General features: G+C 54.9%; 7 protein-coding genes across 7 annotated transcripts; 4 read left to right on the forward strand and 3 right to left on the reverse strand.

The window, feature by feature from the left end:
• Positions 1–22: 22 nt before the first annotated feature.
• HD553DRAFT_219568 (uncharacterized protein) lies at positions 23–1,344 on the reverse strand. Its single transcript, XM_046177223.1, has 2 exons — positions 983–1,344; positions 23–913 (listed from the first exon to the last, which is right to left on the reverse strand). The coding sequence occupies exons 1-2, from the start codon at positions 1,079–1,081 to the stop codon at positions 71–73; spliced, it is 942 nt and encodes a 313-aa protein (XP_046037528.1). The 5' UTR covers positions 1,082–1,344; the 3' UTR covers positions 23–70.
• Positions 1,345–1,460: 116 nt separating this feature from the next.
• HD553DRAFT_309775 (putative t-complex protein 1 alpha subunit (tcp-1-alpha)) lies at positions 1,461–4,044 on the reverse strand. The gene is made up of 9 exons (XM_046179752.1): positions 3,895–4,044; positions 3,736–3,790; positions 3,615–3,669; positions 3,450–3,543; positions 3,097–3,371; positions 2,839–3,020; positions 2,145–2,764; positions 1,756–2,074; positions 1,461–1,687 (listed from the first exon to the last, which is right to left on the reverse strand). Exons 1-9 carry the CDS (start codon positions 3,928–3,930, stop codon positions 1,653–1,655), a joined length of 1,671 nt encoding a protein of 556 aa, XP_046037529.1. The 5' UTR covers positions 3,931–4,044; the 3' UTR covers positions 1,461–1,652.
• Positions 4,045–4,194: 150 nt separating this feature from the next.
• On the forward strand, positions 4,195–8,003 carry HD553DRAFT_334914 (uncharacterized protein). The gene is made up of 8 exons (XM_046182171.1): positions 4,195–4,267; positions 4,342–6,092; positions 6,164–6,291; positions 6,351–6,431; positions 6,491–6,623; positions 6,683–6,805; positions 6,870–7,073; positions 7,139–8,003. Exons 1-8 carry the CDS (start codon positions 4,246–4,248, stop codon positions 7,961–7,963), a joined length of 3,267 nt encoding a protein of 1,088 aa, XP_046037530.1. The 5' UTR covers positions 4,195–4,245; the 3' UTR covers positions 7,964–8,003.
• On the reverse strand, positions 7,996–9,531 carry HD553DRAFT_349500 (uncharacterized protein; the record flags this gene model as incomplete). Its single annotated transcript, XM_046183466.1, has 2 exons — positions 7,996–8,152; positions 8,216–9,531. 2 exons carry the CDS (start codon positions 9,529–9,531, stop codon positions 7,996–7,998), a joined length of 1,473 nt encoding a protein of 490 aa, XP_046037531.1.
• Positions 9,532–10,222: 691 nt separating this feature from the next.
• Positions 10,223–10,673, forward strand: HD553DRAFT_341337 (uncharacterized protein; the record flags this gene model as incomplete). The annotated part of the gene is made up of 2 exons (XM_046182622.1): positions 10,223–10,480; positions 10,542–10,673. The coding sequence occupies 2 exons, from the start codon at positions 10,223–10,225 to the stop codon at positions 10,671–10,673; spliced, it is 390 nt and encodes a 129-aa protein (XP_046037532.1).
• A 3,801-nt stretch (positions 10,674–14,474) lies between these two features.
• On the forward strand, positions 14,475–15,833 carry HD553DRAFT_309777 (uncharacterized protein). The gene has a single exon (XM_046179753.1). It carries the CDS (start codon positions 14,722–14,724, stop codon positions 15,496–15,498), a length of 777 nt encoding a protein of 258 aa, XP_046037533.1. The 5' UTR covers positions 14,475–14,721; the 3' UTR covers positions 15,499–15,833.
• On the forward strand, positions 15,834–18,020 carry HD553DRAFT_309778 (uncharacterized protein). The gene is made up of 6 exons (XM_046179754.1): positions 15,834–16,063; positions 16,142–16,274; positions 16,342–16,721; positions 16,802–17,184; positions 17,254–17,395; positions 17,481–18,020. Exons 1-6 carry the CDS (start codon positions 15,873–15,875, stop codon positions 17,803–17,805), a joined length of 1,554 nt encoding a protein of 517 aa, XP_046037534.1. The 5' UTR covers positions 15,834–15,872; the 3' UTR covers positions 17,806–18,020.
• The last annotated feature ends 65 nt before the right edge of the window (positions 18,021–18,085 follow it).

Consider the following 18,085-nt stretch of genomic DNA (forward strand, 5'->3'; position numbering starts at 1 on the left):
GACGGTCGAACGGCGGGTATATCGCTGGTTCTGAATATCGTAGGGATCAGACGTTACAAAAGCTAGCTACTTATACATCATCAGACTTGGGAACGTTCAAACGGGCCCGCTTGCTCAACCTCTCAACCTCCTCCTGCACCTCCTTCAGACCCCCGTGCTCCTTCTCGATCTCCTGCTGCGCCTTCTCGATCTTGTCCTGCATCTTCTCCAGCTTGTCAATAGTGGTCTCGTACGCCACCCTGTCCTTGACTACATCTTCTAGGCTCCTTGCTGCCTCGATGGCAACCTCTCTTTCCCGGACAAGTTGATTTTCCAGGGATTCCAATTTCTCCTGTTCCACCTTTAGGGCTAGATCTTTGGCGTTGTTATCGAGGATGACTTGCCGCCAACGAGCATTAGCCGCTGCAATAGCGGCTTCCGCCAGGTTTAGATCCTCGGCCCCCTGCTCCACATCCCGCTGACCATTTTCGACGGCTGTCCTCGAATCACACAACTTCTGGTTGAGCTGTTCCTCCTTATCCTTGACGTCTTTGACAACATTGCCAAGCGTCTCCTCCTCCTCAAGCGAGATCGAATGATGCTCGCGAGCTTGAGCAAGCAGTGCGGCGATGTCTGTGCCTGCTGAGGCTCCAGCAGAGGACGGTTTGACGTCTGAAGAAGGTTTGACATCAGGGAAAGCTCGTTTGCGAGCAGAGCAGGATTGTTTGGCCGGGACGAGCGAGCAGGGGCCTTTGGCGGTCACGCAACGAACACACTTGGCATATACCAAGGGGACTTGGGAAGTCTTGTACAGAATACAAGCTTCTTCCGAGGTATCTTTGCAGCGATCGCAGCGGGCTTCGTTGATCAAGACAACCAGCGGGGCAGGCGGCGATAACAGTAGGTCGTACGCGCTCTCCATGTAGATGCGACCCTAAAGACAGAGACACACAGCCGTCGTCAGTCGCTCGTCCATTCCGCCTGAACGTAATGTGCTCCTCACCTTTTTGTGCTCAGCGTAATGGGCAATCACCTTCTGGACCCTGTGTCGGTCTGCTTCGTCCAGGTGTCCTAACGCTCCGTCCTCGTGAGTCGACGACATGGCTAGCGACTAGCGGCTTTGCGGGGAGATTGTTGTTATTGGTATTGACGTGGATATAGGTGAAGGATGACGGATTGAGAGGGGCCGGCGTAGTAAGACGGACGAGGTGAAGAGAGGGACTTGTAGATTGCAGACATGATGAACAAGTCGACGGAGACTTGGAGGTCCATGATCCATGAGAGAGGACGCGTTTTGCGTATTCCGATCTGATGAGAGAGCGACAGCAAAACAAACAGAGAATGTGTTGATCGATCTTTCCAAATTGATGGGGATATTGATGGAATTGATCTGATCAATCAGCTCACTAGTTCGATGAGCCAACTGGTATGATGACGATCGCAAGCACGCAAAGCACGGACTTCGCGCGACACGCGCCTCGGATGGAACATGGACATGCTTTTGTCGTATCGTCAACATGTGGAAACCACCTGTTGGCCTCTCATCTTCATCATAGGTTACAAGACATGAGGAAAGAAAGAACAAGGCAATGTAGAAGGTGTGAGGAGGTCGTCAATTTCCGAAGGGTTCTATCGTCTTTTGGGGGGGTTTAGAGGATCGGGTGTCACTGCGTCTAATGCCCGTGCGGGTCTTCCTTTTGTTCGGGTGCTGCGAAAGCAAGTTATAGCGATCAGATAGGGAACGAAGCGCACGACGACGACAAACCCAGGACTCACCAACGGTAATGCTGTCATCGATCCTCAACAAACTCGTCGCAGCCTCGAGCGCGCTCTTCAAACTCTTGATCTTGGAGATGGTCGGCTCCAAAACCCCGGCCTGTCGGTTATCCCGGACCTCGCCGTTGATGAGATCCAGACCGTACATCATCAATCCTCGCTTCGAGTCCCCTACCGGGGCGTTCTGTGCGGCATTGTGGTACGCTCGAAGCTTGGCTACCAGGTCGGTACTGTCCTTGGCAGCGTTGATGGCGAGGGTCTTTGGGATGGTCAGGAGCGCCGAGGCGAACTCTGCAATGGCTAGTTGTTCCCGAGAACCCTAATGTTGATCGAGGAAACGTGATCAGTCAAATGTATCAAAGACTCAGGTCCTTCCGACACCAACTCACCAACGTCGTCGCAAAGTTTTCAAGGTAGATCGAAAGCGCCGTCTCTACGGCTCCACCTCCAGGTACCACGCTTCCACTCTCCAACGTTCGCTTGATGATGCTCAACGCGTCGTGCAACGCCCTCTCCATCTCGTCCAACATGTAATCGTTGGCACCACGGAGCACGATCGACGACGAACTGACGACCTTGGTCCCCTTGACGAGGATGAGCTCGTCGTCGCTGATCCTCTCTTGCACGACCTCTTCAGCGTGACCCAAGCTCGAGGCTTCGAACGTCTCTTCCCCCTCGAGGTTGGCGAGCGAGCTGATAAGCGTCGCGCCGGTAGCCTTGGCGATCCTCTTCAGGTCCTCCTTTCTACACCTCCTGACTCCCATGGCACCGGCCTCGATAAACTCCTTGAGAACGAGGTCGTCGATCCCCTTGGTCGTGAGGATGACATTGGCACCGGAAGCCAAGATCTTCTTGACACGCTGGATGGCAATCTCGGATTCTTGTCTTCGGATGGCCTCGATCTGGTCCGGGTCGTCGATCTGGATGTGAACGCCGAGGTGCATTCGTTGCTTGGACAAGTTGATGTCGAGACAAGCGATTTTGGCTCCCGTTACTCGCTTCTTCATGGCTGTGGCGCGTGGTCGACATCGGTTCATCAGTCACGGACCCCGGGGCATCTTCTGTTCCTCGACCTGTACTCACCTTGACTAGCAACGGTACAGTTCAAAGCGTAACCCTTGACCATGAAACTCTCCCTTGCGCTCTTTCCGTGTGCCTTCAACACGTTGACAGCCTTGACGGGGTACTTTTTCTCGCCGCGAGGGTTGATCGTGCCGACGGCCAACATGGCATCGACAGCGATGGGAGCGAAAAAGTCGTCGTCCCTGTCGGTTTGAAGAAGACCAGAATCCATGTCAGTAATGCACGACCGGATCCCGATCAACGTTTGTGCATACTCACGCAGCAAGGATCTTGGAGCTCATCGACGTCTTGGCCACATTGATCAAACTCTCCTTTCCTAGCGTATCCACCTTTGTGCTCAACTGCTCTACCATGAACCGACAAGCTTCTTTACAGGCAAGTCGATATCCGGTGATGACCGTCGTGGGGTGAATTTTGTTCCGGATGAGTTCGTTGGCACGCTGCAGCAGGGCAGAGGCGATGAGGACGACCGAGGTGGTCCCGTCGCCGATCTCTTTGTCTTGCTGAGCGGCTAGGGAGACGAGGATTCGGGCCTGCCATCGCGGAAGAGTGGGAGTTCCTTGTTAGTAAGATAATCGACAGTTGCAATGCACGATGATGACGAGGCTCACAGCAGGATGCTGAACATCCAAGAGGGAAAGAATCGTAGCTCCATCGTTCGTAATCGTCACGTCTCCGATGTTGTCCACCAGCATCTTGTCCAGACTGCAAGTACCGACAATATCATCAGCCATCTTACGCGATACCCAAGTTGACGAGCCGTTGCAGGTATTCACCCGACGGGTCCGAGCGACGACTTCAAAATGTTTGATACCGTCTGACAAGCGATAACTGATGACGAACGCGAAATCAGCTCGAGCGCAGACGACCCTGATCATCCAGCTTCGATGGGCTTACCATTCTGATCCCGAATCTCAGCTCCACTGATCCTGCTTCCACCCAAAAACAAGCCCTGTGAAAGATAAGAGCAAGCCAAACAGACGATACATTCCACGACGATCAGCTTGCCGAACTCGACAACTCTCTCGTGCGCGCGAGGTCGACGGCGAGACTGACTGCTCGAGGATCCCGTTGATACATTTGTCCGGCCATCGTGAGTGTGTCCTGGCTGTTTGTCTATCGTGGTGTCTGTTGTTGATTGAGCTCTGTGATTGCTATTGACGAACTGCTAGTTAGCAAAGGTTGATTGATGATGATACACTAACTTGGGTCGTGGGTTAATGCGCTTAGAGGTCGACGCGCTTCTAACCGGACCCTGCGCGTCAATGGCTCTCGACCTCCACTTCGGATGAGAGCGATATCGAGCGAGTTGTACTACTCTAGATCAATCATCTTGATGAGGTATATCAGAGTGCCATCGCAAGTCATCCAGTCCAGGACGGACGCATATAGAATGAAAAGAGAACGATGACAGAGATACATATCCCAAGTGAGCACGCTGAGCACCGAGTTATACGCACCGAGACCGACCTCTTCCACGACGTCCTCTTCTGACCGTGATAGACTTTGACGACGATGAAGACCTCCCCCTTCCCGTCTTTCCATCGACTCATTCGTCCTCCAACTCGTTCGATTCGAGCTCTGGCTCGCCAGGAGGGGCTTCGGGAAGCTACAGCAAGCGTAGCGCGAGTCCGTTTACGAGAAAAAAGAAACCTCGAGCCGATTCGTCAGAATCGTCTTCCAGGTCGCCTTTCGCTTTTCCTCATTCCCACCCGCACCAGGCAGGCATGATCGCCGGTTCGTCTGCCTCGGGAGCACATTATACAAAGGTTTCGGATAACTACTCGACGAACCAGCAGCAAACACCATCGAGACCGACGTTTAAACAACGATCGGCATCATCCACTCAGCCCAACCTCAACTCGCACATTACCCGTAATCACGCCGATCCTTCCCCAATCTCAGCTGTTCCAGGATCATCCTCTAGCACGAGCTTCTTCTCTATGCCAACATCTCTGTCCGCTTCGATCAACCCATCCACGGGTTATGCGGGGTTCGCGAATCTGCCCGCCGCGGGGGAGAGCTCGACGTCGATCACCTCCCCGCCCAACCCGGCATTTCATCACTCGGAACGCCCGAGCATGCCTACGAAAAAGGGGAGTTTCGCCAACCTGAAGAACGCTTTCAAGGCGGCTACTTCAGGCAAGAGTTCGGCGGCAGCTCCGTCGTCATCGAGTGGAGCGGGAGTTGGAACCGGATCGGGGATCTCAAGTCCAGGCGCTCATAACAGTAATAACTACCACGGGAATGGCCATATGAATGGCAACGGATCCGGTCCGTCTACCCCGACGTCCGCGCAGACACCTGTTGGGAACACGTATCCTGCATTGAGGAACCCGTTCAGTCGGAGTTTCAGCTCGAACGCCTTGCCAGGTACTGCACCTGCGTCGGCGGGGGTCCACCCGAGTGGGATATCGCTGCGGTCTGTCGAGCGGACGGGCTCAGCGTCTACGTCGGCTGCGGGAGCGGGAGGCTCGCTCGGACCTCAGAGCGGAAAGACTTCGATGGGCGGGAAGATGTATAGGGTCAAGGATAGGCCGTCGGCGCAGACCCAATATCAGCCGGCAACGTCGTCTAGAAAGCTCGGAATGTCTAACGCGTCAAATCGGCAACCAGTCCAACAACATCAGCAACAGCGCAATCACCATCGTGCACAGGCATCGATCACGACTGCGAGTTCGATCGGTTCCGGGTCTGTGGGGTCGCGGTACAACTCCAGCGGAGTGTCCCGGGTTCGGGAAGACGTCGAGGAGGAATCAACCATGACGAGACCTCCCGGTTCAGCCCCGCTCTATCCTTCGAAAAGAGCTTCTCACGGGTACTCGTCCAGCGATCATAGCCTGCAGCCGCATCATCACCCGCGGCAGGCCGATCTTCATAATCTCGTACATCAACAACCCGGTGCAGAGAGTTTCGTGATTCCCGAGCCTCGAAGTCCAGGTGAGATCGTCATGCACGAGCTCTTCCGGCGGTTCGTGTCCCGTTCTGCGGACAAGCTGGACCACGTCGTGGGGCAACCGCTGTTCAACGCAGAGCCGGGTTTGGGGTTCGTAGCTCCAGGTAAAGACACTGGGTACGACGACCTGCTCAGGTCGGTTGCGGGTGTGTCGAAGGATTATCCGCGGGAGGTCATTGAATTCGTTTCGGGGTGGGGAAAGAGTCAGGGTGGGTCGGTGCAGCTGGAAGAGCAAGAAGACATGGTGAAAGACCCTCGGATGCGGGAGATCGAGGCGATACTCGATGAAAGGCGAAGGGTGAGTGATGGTGCGGAAAACCCGGTCGAGTTGAACATTTCGAGGCTGACTGTGAGAGTTTAATCGTGTAGTCGACGGCTCAATACATCGTGCATCGGACATTCTTAGAGAGCATCCGCCAGAACAATCAGCTGGAACCAACCTTGTTTGTAGAGATGGAGCAGGGCGTCTTTGAGGCGTATACGGCACAGGAATCGTCGTGAGTGCTCACACGCAGCTTCTGAAAATCGATCGATAGCTGATGATGTTGGACTATAGACTCCAGAGTGCTACCCCGCTCGATCATAGAATGGCTACCGACATGACGCTGGAGCTGCTCAGCGCCATGTCAGCTCGTTCGTGAGTGGTCCCACGACATGCACGTTCCACTTGTACTGATGGTTTCCATGCCACTGCAGACCGAATCCGATCGTCGAACGTTTCCTCACACGGCTGGCTGCCCTTCTGGACTCCCAGGCAGCTCCAGAGGAAACGGACGGACGATCGACGGTACGGCACCTGCTCAGAGGCTTGCTGTCATTGCCAGATTCGGTGAGTATATAGCATCGTTTTTCACTCGCAGCAGAACTGATCCCTCACTATGGAGATAGGTCGTGCTGAATTCTCCAAGTACGCTAGGGACGCTGGGTATGCTATTCTCACAGTCTGGCTCGTCTGGCATCCGAGAAGCCTTTGCGTTGGAGTTGCTTCCTTTCCTGAAACGGCTAGAAAAGGTCAGTCATTTCGATTGCGAGCTTTCCGCTCCTTCCTTACTAACTGAGACGGCTTGGGCGGCAGTTACCTGTCGTTACTATAGAACCCTTTGAACAGGCCATCTCCACCATATCGAGCCAGGCGGACAGACTCTCGACCGAGCCAGGACTTTGGTCACTAGCATTCCCGCTCTCAGTGACATGCCTGAATCTAGCACCAAGTGATGAACACGAGCGAGCATGGCAGTTCCGGCTGGATCAAGCGGCAGGTATGCTGAAAAGTCCACAGGTGAGGCAGTAGTCCAGGCTTTCCAACCATGAAACACTGATCGCTGATGAGCATGACCTATCCAGCACCGAGCCTGCCACGCTGCTGCACTTGCTGGAATGTTACGTATAGTCCAGGGATGCGCCCGACGCCAAGCGAGGTCGAATACGCCGGTGGATGACCTGTTCTCGGTCATCAAACGTGTCGCATGTGGAACCGAAGGCGAAGCTCTGGCCGGGCTGCTATCGCTCTCGGAAGCAGCCTCGGGAGTCTTGGACGGATATGCTCAACGGCGGGTGGCATCAATCGACATCGAGCTCAACGCAAGCCGTACGACACCAGACACGCAGGACGCAACAATGAGGGTACGGACGATCAATAAAGTGCCAGAGCCAGAGCGCACATTTGCAAACGGGTCCCTCCCCAAAGACGACACGCTGGGCGACTTGGTTGGAACGCTGCATGAGCTGAATCAGTTCTTTACGGAGGCTGACCATGACGAGGACGGCGATATCGGCGTGAACAACGAAATGATCACGCCAGTCAGACATGGCAGGATGAGGACGGCGCGACCTGGCGGTGCTGGCTCGAGAGGTACATCGATGTCATCGACCGAGTGGAATCTCGGTATATCGCCGTCGGCGTCTTCCGATTCAGAAGACCAAGACCATACCCTCTCTCCGCAAGTCGAAGCCTGGCGGTATGTTGGCGGAGCAGCCTCTCGTCATCGAGCGCGGCCTTCGATGTCGTCGTCTGGTTCTGCGCAACGTGGGAGAAACATGTTTGATCTCGAGGAGGAGACGACGCCGAGTCGCGGTGACGCTCCGAGGCAATATCCCGCATCAGCCGGTGGTCAGCAGAGAAAACCGGGTCAATTGCGCGCGCTGGTATTAGGGGGTACAAGGTTGTAGTAGCAAGAGTCGAGATTCATAAACAGCGATCATCAGTCCGTCCTCTGCCGTTTTCCCGCTCTAGCATTATCCCCTTCCTCGTCCGGCTCGACTTGCATATCCTCGTTCGGGTCGTCCAGCCTCTCGTCCGGTCCGCTCCCCACCTCCTTCTCGTCGCCTCGTAGCTGCCTGGGCCCGACTAGACCCGGGCTGAGAGCCGCCTTCAGTCTACGCTTCCCCGCTCCACGCAGAGCTGCATCGCCGTCCTTTCACTGGACTCTCTGCCGCTTGCTAGCCCTAGTCATCATCCCCTGTTGCTCGATCGTAGCATCGTCCATCTCATCCGGATCAGAATCGGCCCCTTCGTCCTCTGCGTGCTCCACCAACGTCTTGTGGAAATGCTCGAGGATCCTGCTCTGCTTGGCTAACCTCTCGTCCTGTTTCGCTAACCTCTTGCGCGCTTCGTAAAGACTTGAAGCATCTCTAGCTAGGCGAAGTGCCTCGGCCTGGCTATCCATCTCCTCCCGAGCTTGGCGAAGCTGCTCAGTCTGAGAGGCCATCTCTTGACGAATGGTCCGAAGCTCCTCGGCCTGGCTGTCCCGCGCCGCCGTGAGCTCGTCATTGGCCTTCTGATGCTCCTGGATCTTTTTGGCCTGGCTGGCGACCGTCTCATGCAATGCTTCGTTCGTCTTTTGAAGCGCGTCGAGCTCCTCAACCTTGTCGGCCAAACGCTGAGCAAGCGGTCTCTTACTAGGAGGTCTGCTCGACGCCTCGGCTTCCTTCGCTTTGATAGCCCTAAACTTCCAATGATTTTCCATTATCTCGGTGAGACATCTGCCTGCATATGAGATGCGGCGGATTCCCTGAATGAAGTCAGTATAATCCTGGCTGAAGGCTCCGCCTGTCTGGAACCCCCGGGTGTCTTTCGCATACCGAGGGATCCAGGTGCATATAGCGTCCAGTCGCGGTCCGAAGTAGTCCAGCGCTCTCTGTGGGTAGTACATGCCCCAAGGCCCCTGAAGGCCGTCCTTGTACATCCCCTCCTCCACTAAAGCCGACGAGATGTAGGCCCATGCCTTGTCGACTGACTGGCGGATTTCTTCTCTGAGTTGGAAATCCAATTCGGGCAGCGAGATTCGAGGCGCTTCACTTCGGGTTTTTTCAGGCAGAGGGTCGTTGCACTCTTCACGAAACGAATAGCTATCCTTTTCAGAGTGACCCACGCCGTAGCCATGTCTGATCCAAGCGTACCCAAAAAGTGAAACGGCACACTTCTTGTCACCCGGTATTTGAACACAAGGGAGTTCCCCCCGGTCCTCGTCCCCAACACATTCGGTACACCGAGCGTCCCCAAACCATACGACACTTTCCCGGCTGCGAAGGATCTCGCAAGCCTTTCCATAACGGGTGTCCCAGTCTCCGTCCTCGTTATCTTGCTTCTCCGACCATCTTGACTGATAGCCGGCCTGCGGTTTGATCACCATCTCCAGCATGTACTCCTTCAGCCATTCAGCCCCCTTGGACCCAAAGGGATCCTGAAGCCTCGCGGTGGGGAGTTTCCCGATGCCAAGTAAGGTGAGAATGGACATGGCGTGTGTGCTGATGATGTTGGGGATCGTCAATTATCGGGAGGCGTGAAATGGGAGCCGGAGGCTAGAGGTTGAGGTAGGTAGCCGTCGAGGTTTGGTCGCCAGTCATACTTGTATACTTGAATGAGTCTACTGTGATCAGTTGAATACGAGTCGACAGGCGAGAGGCGAGAGGCCAGAGGTCACCAGTGGTCACACTGATCAGAATGATGGCGCCGGCGTTCGTCTTTTGTTCTCTCTCTCTCGCGCGGAAAAGCATCCGACATCATATCACTTCGGTCATCGTACGGCGCGAGGGGGACGCGGGAACGATCCTGCGACCCCGAAACGATTCATCAAACTCGTCATTACCCCCGTTTCAGTGAGTTTGAGATTGATCGGATCATCTTTCTGATAAAAATCTGCTTGTCGTGGGCTCCCTGACTGTCGGGTCGTCCCGTTCCCAGCTGATGCAGCTGATCCCATCCATCCATCCATCCATCCTGGGTACGAATTCCGCGTTTCAAGTTACCCCTTGATCGCGCGCGATCGCGCGAGGTGTAAACAGACAACCTCGAGGGGTGACCTCGAGGCCTCGATCAAATGTCCACATGCAACATGTCCATGTCGTCAGACTTTGCCAACGATTCCGTGCCAACTCTACCATCAAACACCACCTTCACCTGCAACCTTAGAAAACTCTCCACCCACAATGTCGTCCGACAAAACCTCGGCGTCGGCCAAATCCGCGGGGTCGTCCAAACCCTCGGGATCGTCATCGTCACCGTCATCGTCGTCCGACAAGATCGGCCTGTCAGGGTCCTCCCCAACCTCTTCTTCCGCATCTGCCACCACCACCCCCGTTACCCCAAATCCCAAGATTAACGATAAAGGGAAAAAGCGAAAGATCTCAGTCGAAGCGACAAGCAGCAACGAAACGCTTGATGTGGATGACAGCCCGGGGTTCAAGGTCAGTGGAAAAACAAAACAATTATGGCGTGTGATATTGATTCTTGTCCTATACATAATAGAAAATCAAACCCCTCCAGATCTCCACTGAGCCCTGTAAAGAGGAGTACAAGTGGACTGTACCGATGACCCAGTTGGCACGCAACCGAGAGAAGGAGCAGCGAAAAAAGCGACAGGAGGGGAAGGAAAAGTGATCGCGTGTCGCGTCTGTTCTCGTATATTCTCCTCCTCTTTCATTTCGATCATTTGTATCATCGACACATCTTCACTTTGTACCATCGACACATCTTCACTTTGTAACATCGACACACCGGAAAAGAATCAGCATGTCTCGCTCTATCCAACCTTGTCAGTTCAGCTCGGAGCCCTGTCCACGCACGAGGGCATCAACCGACGTCCTTTCTGCTTCTTCCTGTTACATTTTTTTCGACGTCCTTTCTGCTTCTTCGTAGCTCTCCCTTTCCAACGAGTCAATACGTCTCGTCCATTAGGCCTCGTCACCTCGTTCGCATTACCAGGATTCGGAGGTTCGGCAAGGGGAGCCACAGCCAATGCAGCAGGTTGGTTAGATCCCCGTCCGCCCTGACCCGTCCACTTACACCTTGTTTTGGCCTCGTGTGCTCTGCTTTTCAGCTGCTATCGCTGGACCCTCTCGGACTGTCGGTTCGATTGTGAATGCAGGCCGAAATACGAGAAGGAGGCAGCCCAAGGATGGTCAACCGCTCCCCCAAAAGTACCAGCGTAAGTATCTCCATTCTCTACCTCCCATCCTCCTCCCGTTCGGTTCGACGGTGCGAGCGAGAGTAGAGGGTCCTTTGGGTCGATTTTGACGTCATCTTGTCCGCTCCTGGTCTGTTTTAGATGTCTTCGATCGAATCTGTGGCAAGGATCGACAGGTGGCCATCATCAGAGCGATGAGAGATGGCTGTCAAAAAGCAAGTCGTTTTGACTCGACAATTCTTTCCCTCTCTCTCTCCCTCTCCCTCTCTCACTCGGCACGTCATGCTGATCTCGACCCATTTTGTTTAACGTCTACTAGACCTTTGGCTCCCCCATCATCATCGCCATTCTCAAGTTGTGGAGCAGTCTCTCTTTAGTTCCACATCTGGAGAAGAACCCAGAGTGGCAGGTCAGCAAAAAGATCATGGCTCTTCTCATTGCAACCGGAAAGGTCACTCAAGATCAGGCGAATGACCTTGGGGCTACAGGTATGTTCACGCTCGAAAGGAGAACGGCGGGTCTATCCGTGTTGACGTCTCGATATAATAGATCCGTTTACTCTCGGGGACCGAGCTGGTATCTACTGCCATGCCTTTACGCTAACGAAAGGTAAGCCGTGATCCGTCTCGGTGCTGATGTGAGAGGCAGCGGCGCTGATGAATGCGTTGTGGGACGTGTCTTGACGCCAACTAATAAAGGCAAGAAGCGAAAGACAGCGACCTATGTCGGATCGGCTCAAGAGACACTGCTGGACCCTAACCAAAAGATACCCTTCGGAGTCTCCAAACGAGTGTCGGATTACGACAAGGTGGATCAGGCCTGGACCAAGGTCATCAACGGCACCGCAAAGCAAGAGGACAAGGACAGATTCTTCAAGCTTAGAGCCGGTTGCTATAGGCACGGTATGGCTTGGCCCGTCTCGTTGGCCGACAGTGACGGTCTCAACGACTTTGACGGGTGGACGCTAGAATCTTCGGCCTGGTGGGTGGTCTACAGCGAGACCCGGGAGGAACACTTTACCTCTCTCTGCGGCGGCGTCTCCGAGGCAGGCGAACAGCTCCAGAAACTCTGGTACCAGAACCCAGGAGGGAAACTCACTCACCTCGAGGATGTCAGCACGAATTGGTTTCACTTGGTCGAGACGTTCTACATCCTCTTTAATGGCGCCGCCCCGACGTCGGCGAATGGTCGTGAGTGGGCGTCCCCCTTTGTTTGGTAGCTTCGGACGGTTGGGCTGAACCCGCTTGGCTCTTTGCTATTCACTCCACCAGGATCGTTCCCGTACTGGGTAGGCCTCAAGGACGCCAATACCAACGGTATCTGGCTCGAACCTCCTACGGGGTCCAACGTTCAATTCGTCGAATGCAATCGGCGTCTCGCACTATATGAAAAGGTTAGTTTCGATGTGTATCCGAGAGAATTCGTGGGGGGATTTGAAGGCTAAAGTCTTTGATTCTGCGGCATAGTGGCAACCCAACGCTGATCCGGATCAGGCGGAAAAGATCAAGAACGCCACCGAGGGCTTGCCATTGGACGTCCAGGCTATCCAAAACTTTCTCGACATGATCGGCCGGTTCAAGGACATTCCCAAGCTACCGGAAACCCTCGCTCGGTATGGTCTTCCCGACGACCTGGACAACCTCCCGCATTTTGTCCCCAGCGTAGCCCTCCGCGTTCTCCAACATTTCGGGCTCGACAGAAACGGCGACTATACCGCGGTCAGAGTCAAACGTCTCCCCATGCTCAGAAAGGGTAGCGCCATATTGGACATGGGTACCTCATCCTGGTGGGCCAATGCCATCCAGCGCGTACTCTGCAGGCGAGGCAATCATGGCGATGCGGCCCGATACAACGAGCAAGATCATGACCGGACCTCGGCCGATATCGGGTTCGTCGGTTCCACTCGAGGTCGCCCAAACGCCTGGTCTGTCGAAATCGTCTCTCTCGACGATCATGGATTACCTCTGGCATATGGTACCGACGTTGCCATTCATTTTTGGGAAGACATGTCAGCGGGTGCCAAGCGAACCGACACGTGGGTACGGAAACATGGCGAGGATAGGTGCGTCGTGGTGGACAGAGTACGATATCGGGAGGCTAATTTGTTGTCGATGCACGACATACCAGGTCAGGGCCGGGATGGGACATGGTGGCAAAAATTGCCGCAGTGATTCGCATAGCGATGTCGGTCAACAAGTCGCTGGGGAACAAAAACAACGAGAAGGCAGCCTCGATCAATCCCCAGGCAAGCAAAGAGAAAAGTCTTGCAGCTAGGTGGCACGTGCTAATAAAAGAAGAACAAAATTACCTATCGCAGCTCAAGTTGAACAAGTTTTTTCACGCTCCCCCACCACCCCGGACGTTTACGCTCGACCCCGGGCCCCAGACCTTTACACTCGATCAAGCGACGATCGATCTTGGGTGCAAGATAGCTCAAGAATGCCTGGACAGCGTGCTCGACGTGGACAATAGTCGAGAAAATTACGAATGGCAGCCCTGGCCTATCGTCGATCGGCTCCCCCAAACGGCTCACATGGACTGGGATTCGCTCGAGAGTCCAGGCCGACTGGTCGGTTTGCGTGGGCAATACGGATATGTCACGATGGCCAGAGTACCGTCGGGACAACCCCTCGATCGAATCTACGCGTATTCGCAGGCGCAAGTCGTCCACCCCATCCAACAGCTCGTCGACGTACGCGAGGATGAGGATATCGAGATGACCCAGACGAGCCACGTCGTACCCGTGATGGCGAGGACATATGGCAGGGATGCCGTCGGAAAATTCCATGATCTGGGGGCTCAATTACCCTGCGGATTGTGCGTCCATCGCATATTGTCGAAGGGGGTCTTTTGGACCGTTTTCATGGATCACCAAATCATCCGGATGTTCAACCACTTCCGGATGATCGAAGCGCATCTGGACGAAATCGAGGAGACATCCTCGTTCACGGGAGATTCTCCCCAGGCACAATCGTCCCAGGCACCCGTGGTGACTCGTCTGGATGTTTTGGCCCATCCTTACCCTGGTACAGGTACGTCTGCGCTCGAACGGAACGCGCGGCTTGGCAAATCGCTGACAAGGTGTTCCGTCTACGCGCGAACCTCGATGTACAGAAGCTGTCTTTGAATCAGGCCGATATCCAGAAAAGCTGGCTCTTGTGAGGCAAGCCCGGGGAAGCCTGCTCGGCGCTCCGGTATTGTCTCTCCGTGCACTGCCTTCGCCCCCGATGCCGCCACCGATCCTGGCCCCGGGGTCCAGTGGCTACACCTGGCCCCGAGAAGACATCTCTCAGGCCATGGCAGACCCCAGATTGAACGTTGTGGACCTCGTATCGCGGCTGGCACAGGAGTTGGATCCACCCCGAGGATCGAACACTCGCGGCCATTACCGCAGGAATCGCCCGTATACGGCAGGCCCACAGCGAACGAGCCGTCGAAGAGGTCGTCTCGGCCGAGTGCATCCTGCCAATCCTCGTCGCGCTGGGGACCCTGCCGTGGGTCTCGATTGTTCAGGACATCGCGATGCAGCTCGTGGACTTCATGTCGCCTCCGCCTCCTCCCCCAGAGTTGGCCAACAGCGACGTACCCACAATGGCCGTTCGAGCGATGCAAGGGTTGCAGTGGCACATCGCTCGCAAAATTGCCAGATGGCTCAATCCAGCCTCGGGCGGTTTCAACATGCGAGGCCGTTTCTGGCAGAGTTGGAGGGTCCTACCAGAGAACGGCGGCGGGATGCTGGTCGTAGAGAAGGACCTCGGTCGCCTCCAGTACGACAGACACGAGAGAGGCGACGATGACGACGATGACGACGATGACGACGACAATATCGACTGGTACATCGATCTTGGCGACATCCACCATGTTTCGGTACAATCCCTCCTCGCCGACGTGCCGCCATGCCTTGCCCTCATCATCTATCGCGCCGAGCCGACAACTGGCAAGATGACCGAGGTCGGCATGTTTCGCCTGGACACGCCCCACATCGCCGAGTGTCACCGAGACCTCAAGACGTGGTTGCCCGACGTCCGATTCGGCAAGTCCATTCCGGTGGCACCTTCCGAGCATGATTTGTTCGATATACTGGACGACTTTGCCACCATCGATGACGACGACGACAACAACAACGAGGCCACCACGGGCGCACGGGATCAGAACCCGGCGTTTGGGACGCGCCTCGACGAGCAGGCCCGAATCGGTACAGAAATGTCGATCGATTCACCTTCCCTTGCGCAGCAGCAATCCAAGCGAAAGCACAAGCGGGGCAAGTTGGTACACGATTCGGACGCAGAGGATGACTAGGACGAGAGGACGACCGTCACGGGGCGTGTTATCGCTGAGGGCGATGCGCACTAGTCTTGACGCGGCGGATTGAACGCAGGGGTTTAGAGTTTCGCGTGTCACAAATGTAGGCCTTGTTATCGATTGTGACCGTTTTCGTCGTACAAACAGCCGAGTCGTGTTGTACGGTAGATAGATGTGACCATTTAGGATCGGAGTTTAGCTATCTGCGACGAGGGTGGTACCAAGAAGAAGCGCATCTGGAGCGCGCGGGGGGATTTGCACAGCAAAGACGAACAGACATCAATCCGAATCATCCGACTTGCTCTTTTCAACGGTGACCACATTCGACTCGATACTGCCACTCGAATAAACACACTCGGACTGGTATCGTTATGACGGCAGAAGAGGAACCGACTGCTCCGACCGGACAGCCAACACCGGACGATAGACCCCCCGCACCAGGCGCACAGCCGACACCCGGTGATAGTAAGAAATGTGCAGTCTGCCCAGAAGACGGTTTGGAGAAGCTTGGACCAGCACCTGGAGGAAGAGTATTGGGTGAACCGGTGCGAGGAATGGCAAGGTGAGTCGTGATCATTTCAAGCTCGTGATCATTTCAAGCGGCACCGTCCCCGGTATTGACCCCTTCCCGCGTCCCAAGTTACTACCTCTGCCAGGAACATTGTTGCTCAAAGATTACCGAGTCGAGCAAGCGGTGCAGAGACGTCGTCAATCAAGAAGGACCTGTGGAGAATGCAGCGCTTAGGAAGCGGGACAACCCGGATACAGACCAGGTAAGCTGGCATCTGTTTTCGGTGGCTGTGATCCTACCGTTCATCAGCTTACTCTCTTTATCCATAGCTTTGCCGCTTCCACATCAAACAGGCCAACGAGCACGCCGCGGCGAGACGTCAGCGGGCGGCCATGAAACGGGTTCAAGATGATCCCTCGTCACCCGCAGAATTCCAGCCTAGTCATCACCTCTTCGCCAAGGCCCCTACGGCTCGACCTCCTCCGTTGATGCGAGGACGTATCATACCCTTCTTTGGTAGCAATTGCGAAGGAGACCATCACAAAGGTGGCTACTTTATTCCGCCGGAAGATATTCCCGGAATGAACGCGACTAGTCGAGATCTCCAGGAAATCATCAGGAACGCGGGGTGCGTCGGGGCGGATGGTCGAATGGGTGACGGTCGGATGAGGCTCAAGAAAGATGACGAGTCGTGGGAGTACATCTACAAGTATGTTGCCCCCATCCCTCACTTGTGGGGTCCTGGATCGATCGCTAACAGATAATGAGTACGTAATCTCGATCTCGCAGATCAATATACCAAGACCGTACTACCTATGCTATCCTTGAACGAAAGCCTCCTTCCTTTCCCGACTCCATCTCAGCCAACGACAGATTCCTCCAGATGGTCAGGAAAAAGCTTCCCAAATTCTTCAGGTTATCCGGTATTTCCGTGCAGGAAGGGGACAATGTCACTGGTAAAATCTTTGAGAAGCAAGCGACATCTGGACCTGATCAACACGCAGCCCTGGAAACCTGGGGACACCAGAGCGAGGCTGATGATAGGACCGACGCATGGAACAGCATGCTGCTCAAGGCTCACGGAGCGGTGGAAGATCTTGCCGATAGCTCCTTGCTTGGACAAATGGACGACCTGTTTGATGTATTCTTTGCGCAGCGAGTGGTTTCTACGGGTGGGTTGATTCTCAAGCTTGCACCTTCGACCAAGCCTCCTACTGATGACACTGCCGCTTACACGATAGCTGGCACGTGGTCCGGTCCCGGTACCACCATCGGCCAAGGAGCGGTAATGGAGGTCGAGATCGAGACGGGGAGCAAGCTGTGGGTGGTCCATGCGGAAGGGGCAATGGACGAGGTCGTGTTTACGGGACCGGGTGACAAGATGTGAGTCGAAAGGTTGTGCGCAGAGACAACGACCGAGTCTTGCGTCCAGAAACAATCGCTCATCAACCGGCATTCGCGCTCTCAGCCTCTTTCGCCCTCATTGTCGATGGACTGCATATTCGATCGAACCGACCGTCATGCACGTAAGGCACATCTTGCATTCCGACTGGATCGATCAGAAGCTCGGTATCGTCATCGGCGATACCCCCGACTCATCGGTCGTCAAGGCTCTCTACTGTGCCATGGTCCTCTCGCTCAAGAACGAGCCGAAGAGTGACCGAAGGGATGCCGTCTTCCAGGGTTTCCTTCAGAGGTACGAGGCGTATAAGGAGGAAGCGGACCTGAAGGGGTTGGCGGATTTGGTGGTGAAGATGATTGAGGGTCAGGGAGAGAGCGAAGATGTCGATTGAGGAGGGAGATGGTGATCGTCGAGTTTGACCCGCTTTGAAACAGACGGCATTAAGCTTCCGCCAACTGTTTGGGCTTTTTGTGCTTACGCGCTTTGTGGCGTGTACCCTACGTTCTAATCGATACCTATCTACGTCCATGTCCATGTCCATGTCGCTGCCGCTTCGGCTTTTGTAAACATGACGATTGATCGGGCTCATTCGATAATTGACGCAGTCTGTTTTTCAAGACGCCCAAACAAAAGCGCTCTATCGCGCCATCGTCCCTTTGAGATGATCGTCG

Source organism: Filobasidium floriforme (assembly GCF_021052385.1).
Source record: "Filobasidium floriforme strain CBS 6241 chromosome Unknown HD553scaffold_8, whole genome shotgun sequence".
In the NCBI taxonomy this organism is placed as follows: domain Eukaryota; kingdom Fungi; phylum Basidiomycota; class Tremellomycetes; order Filobasidiales; family Filobasidiaceae; genus Filobasidium; species Filobasidium floriforme.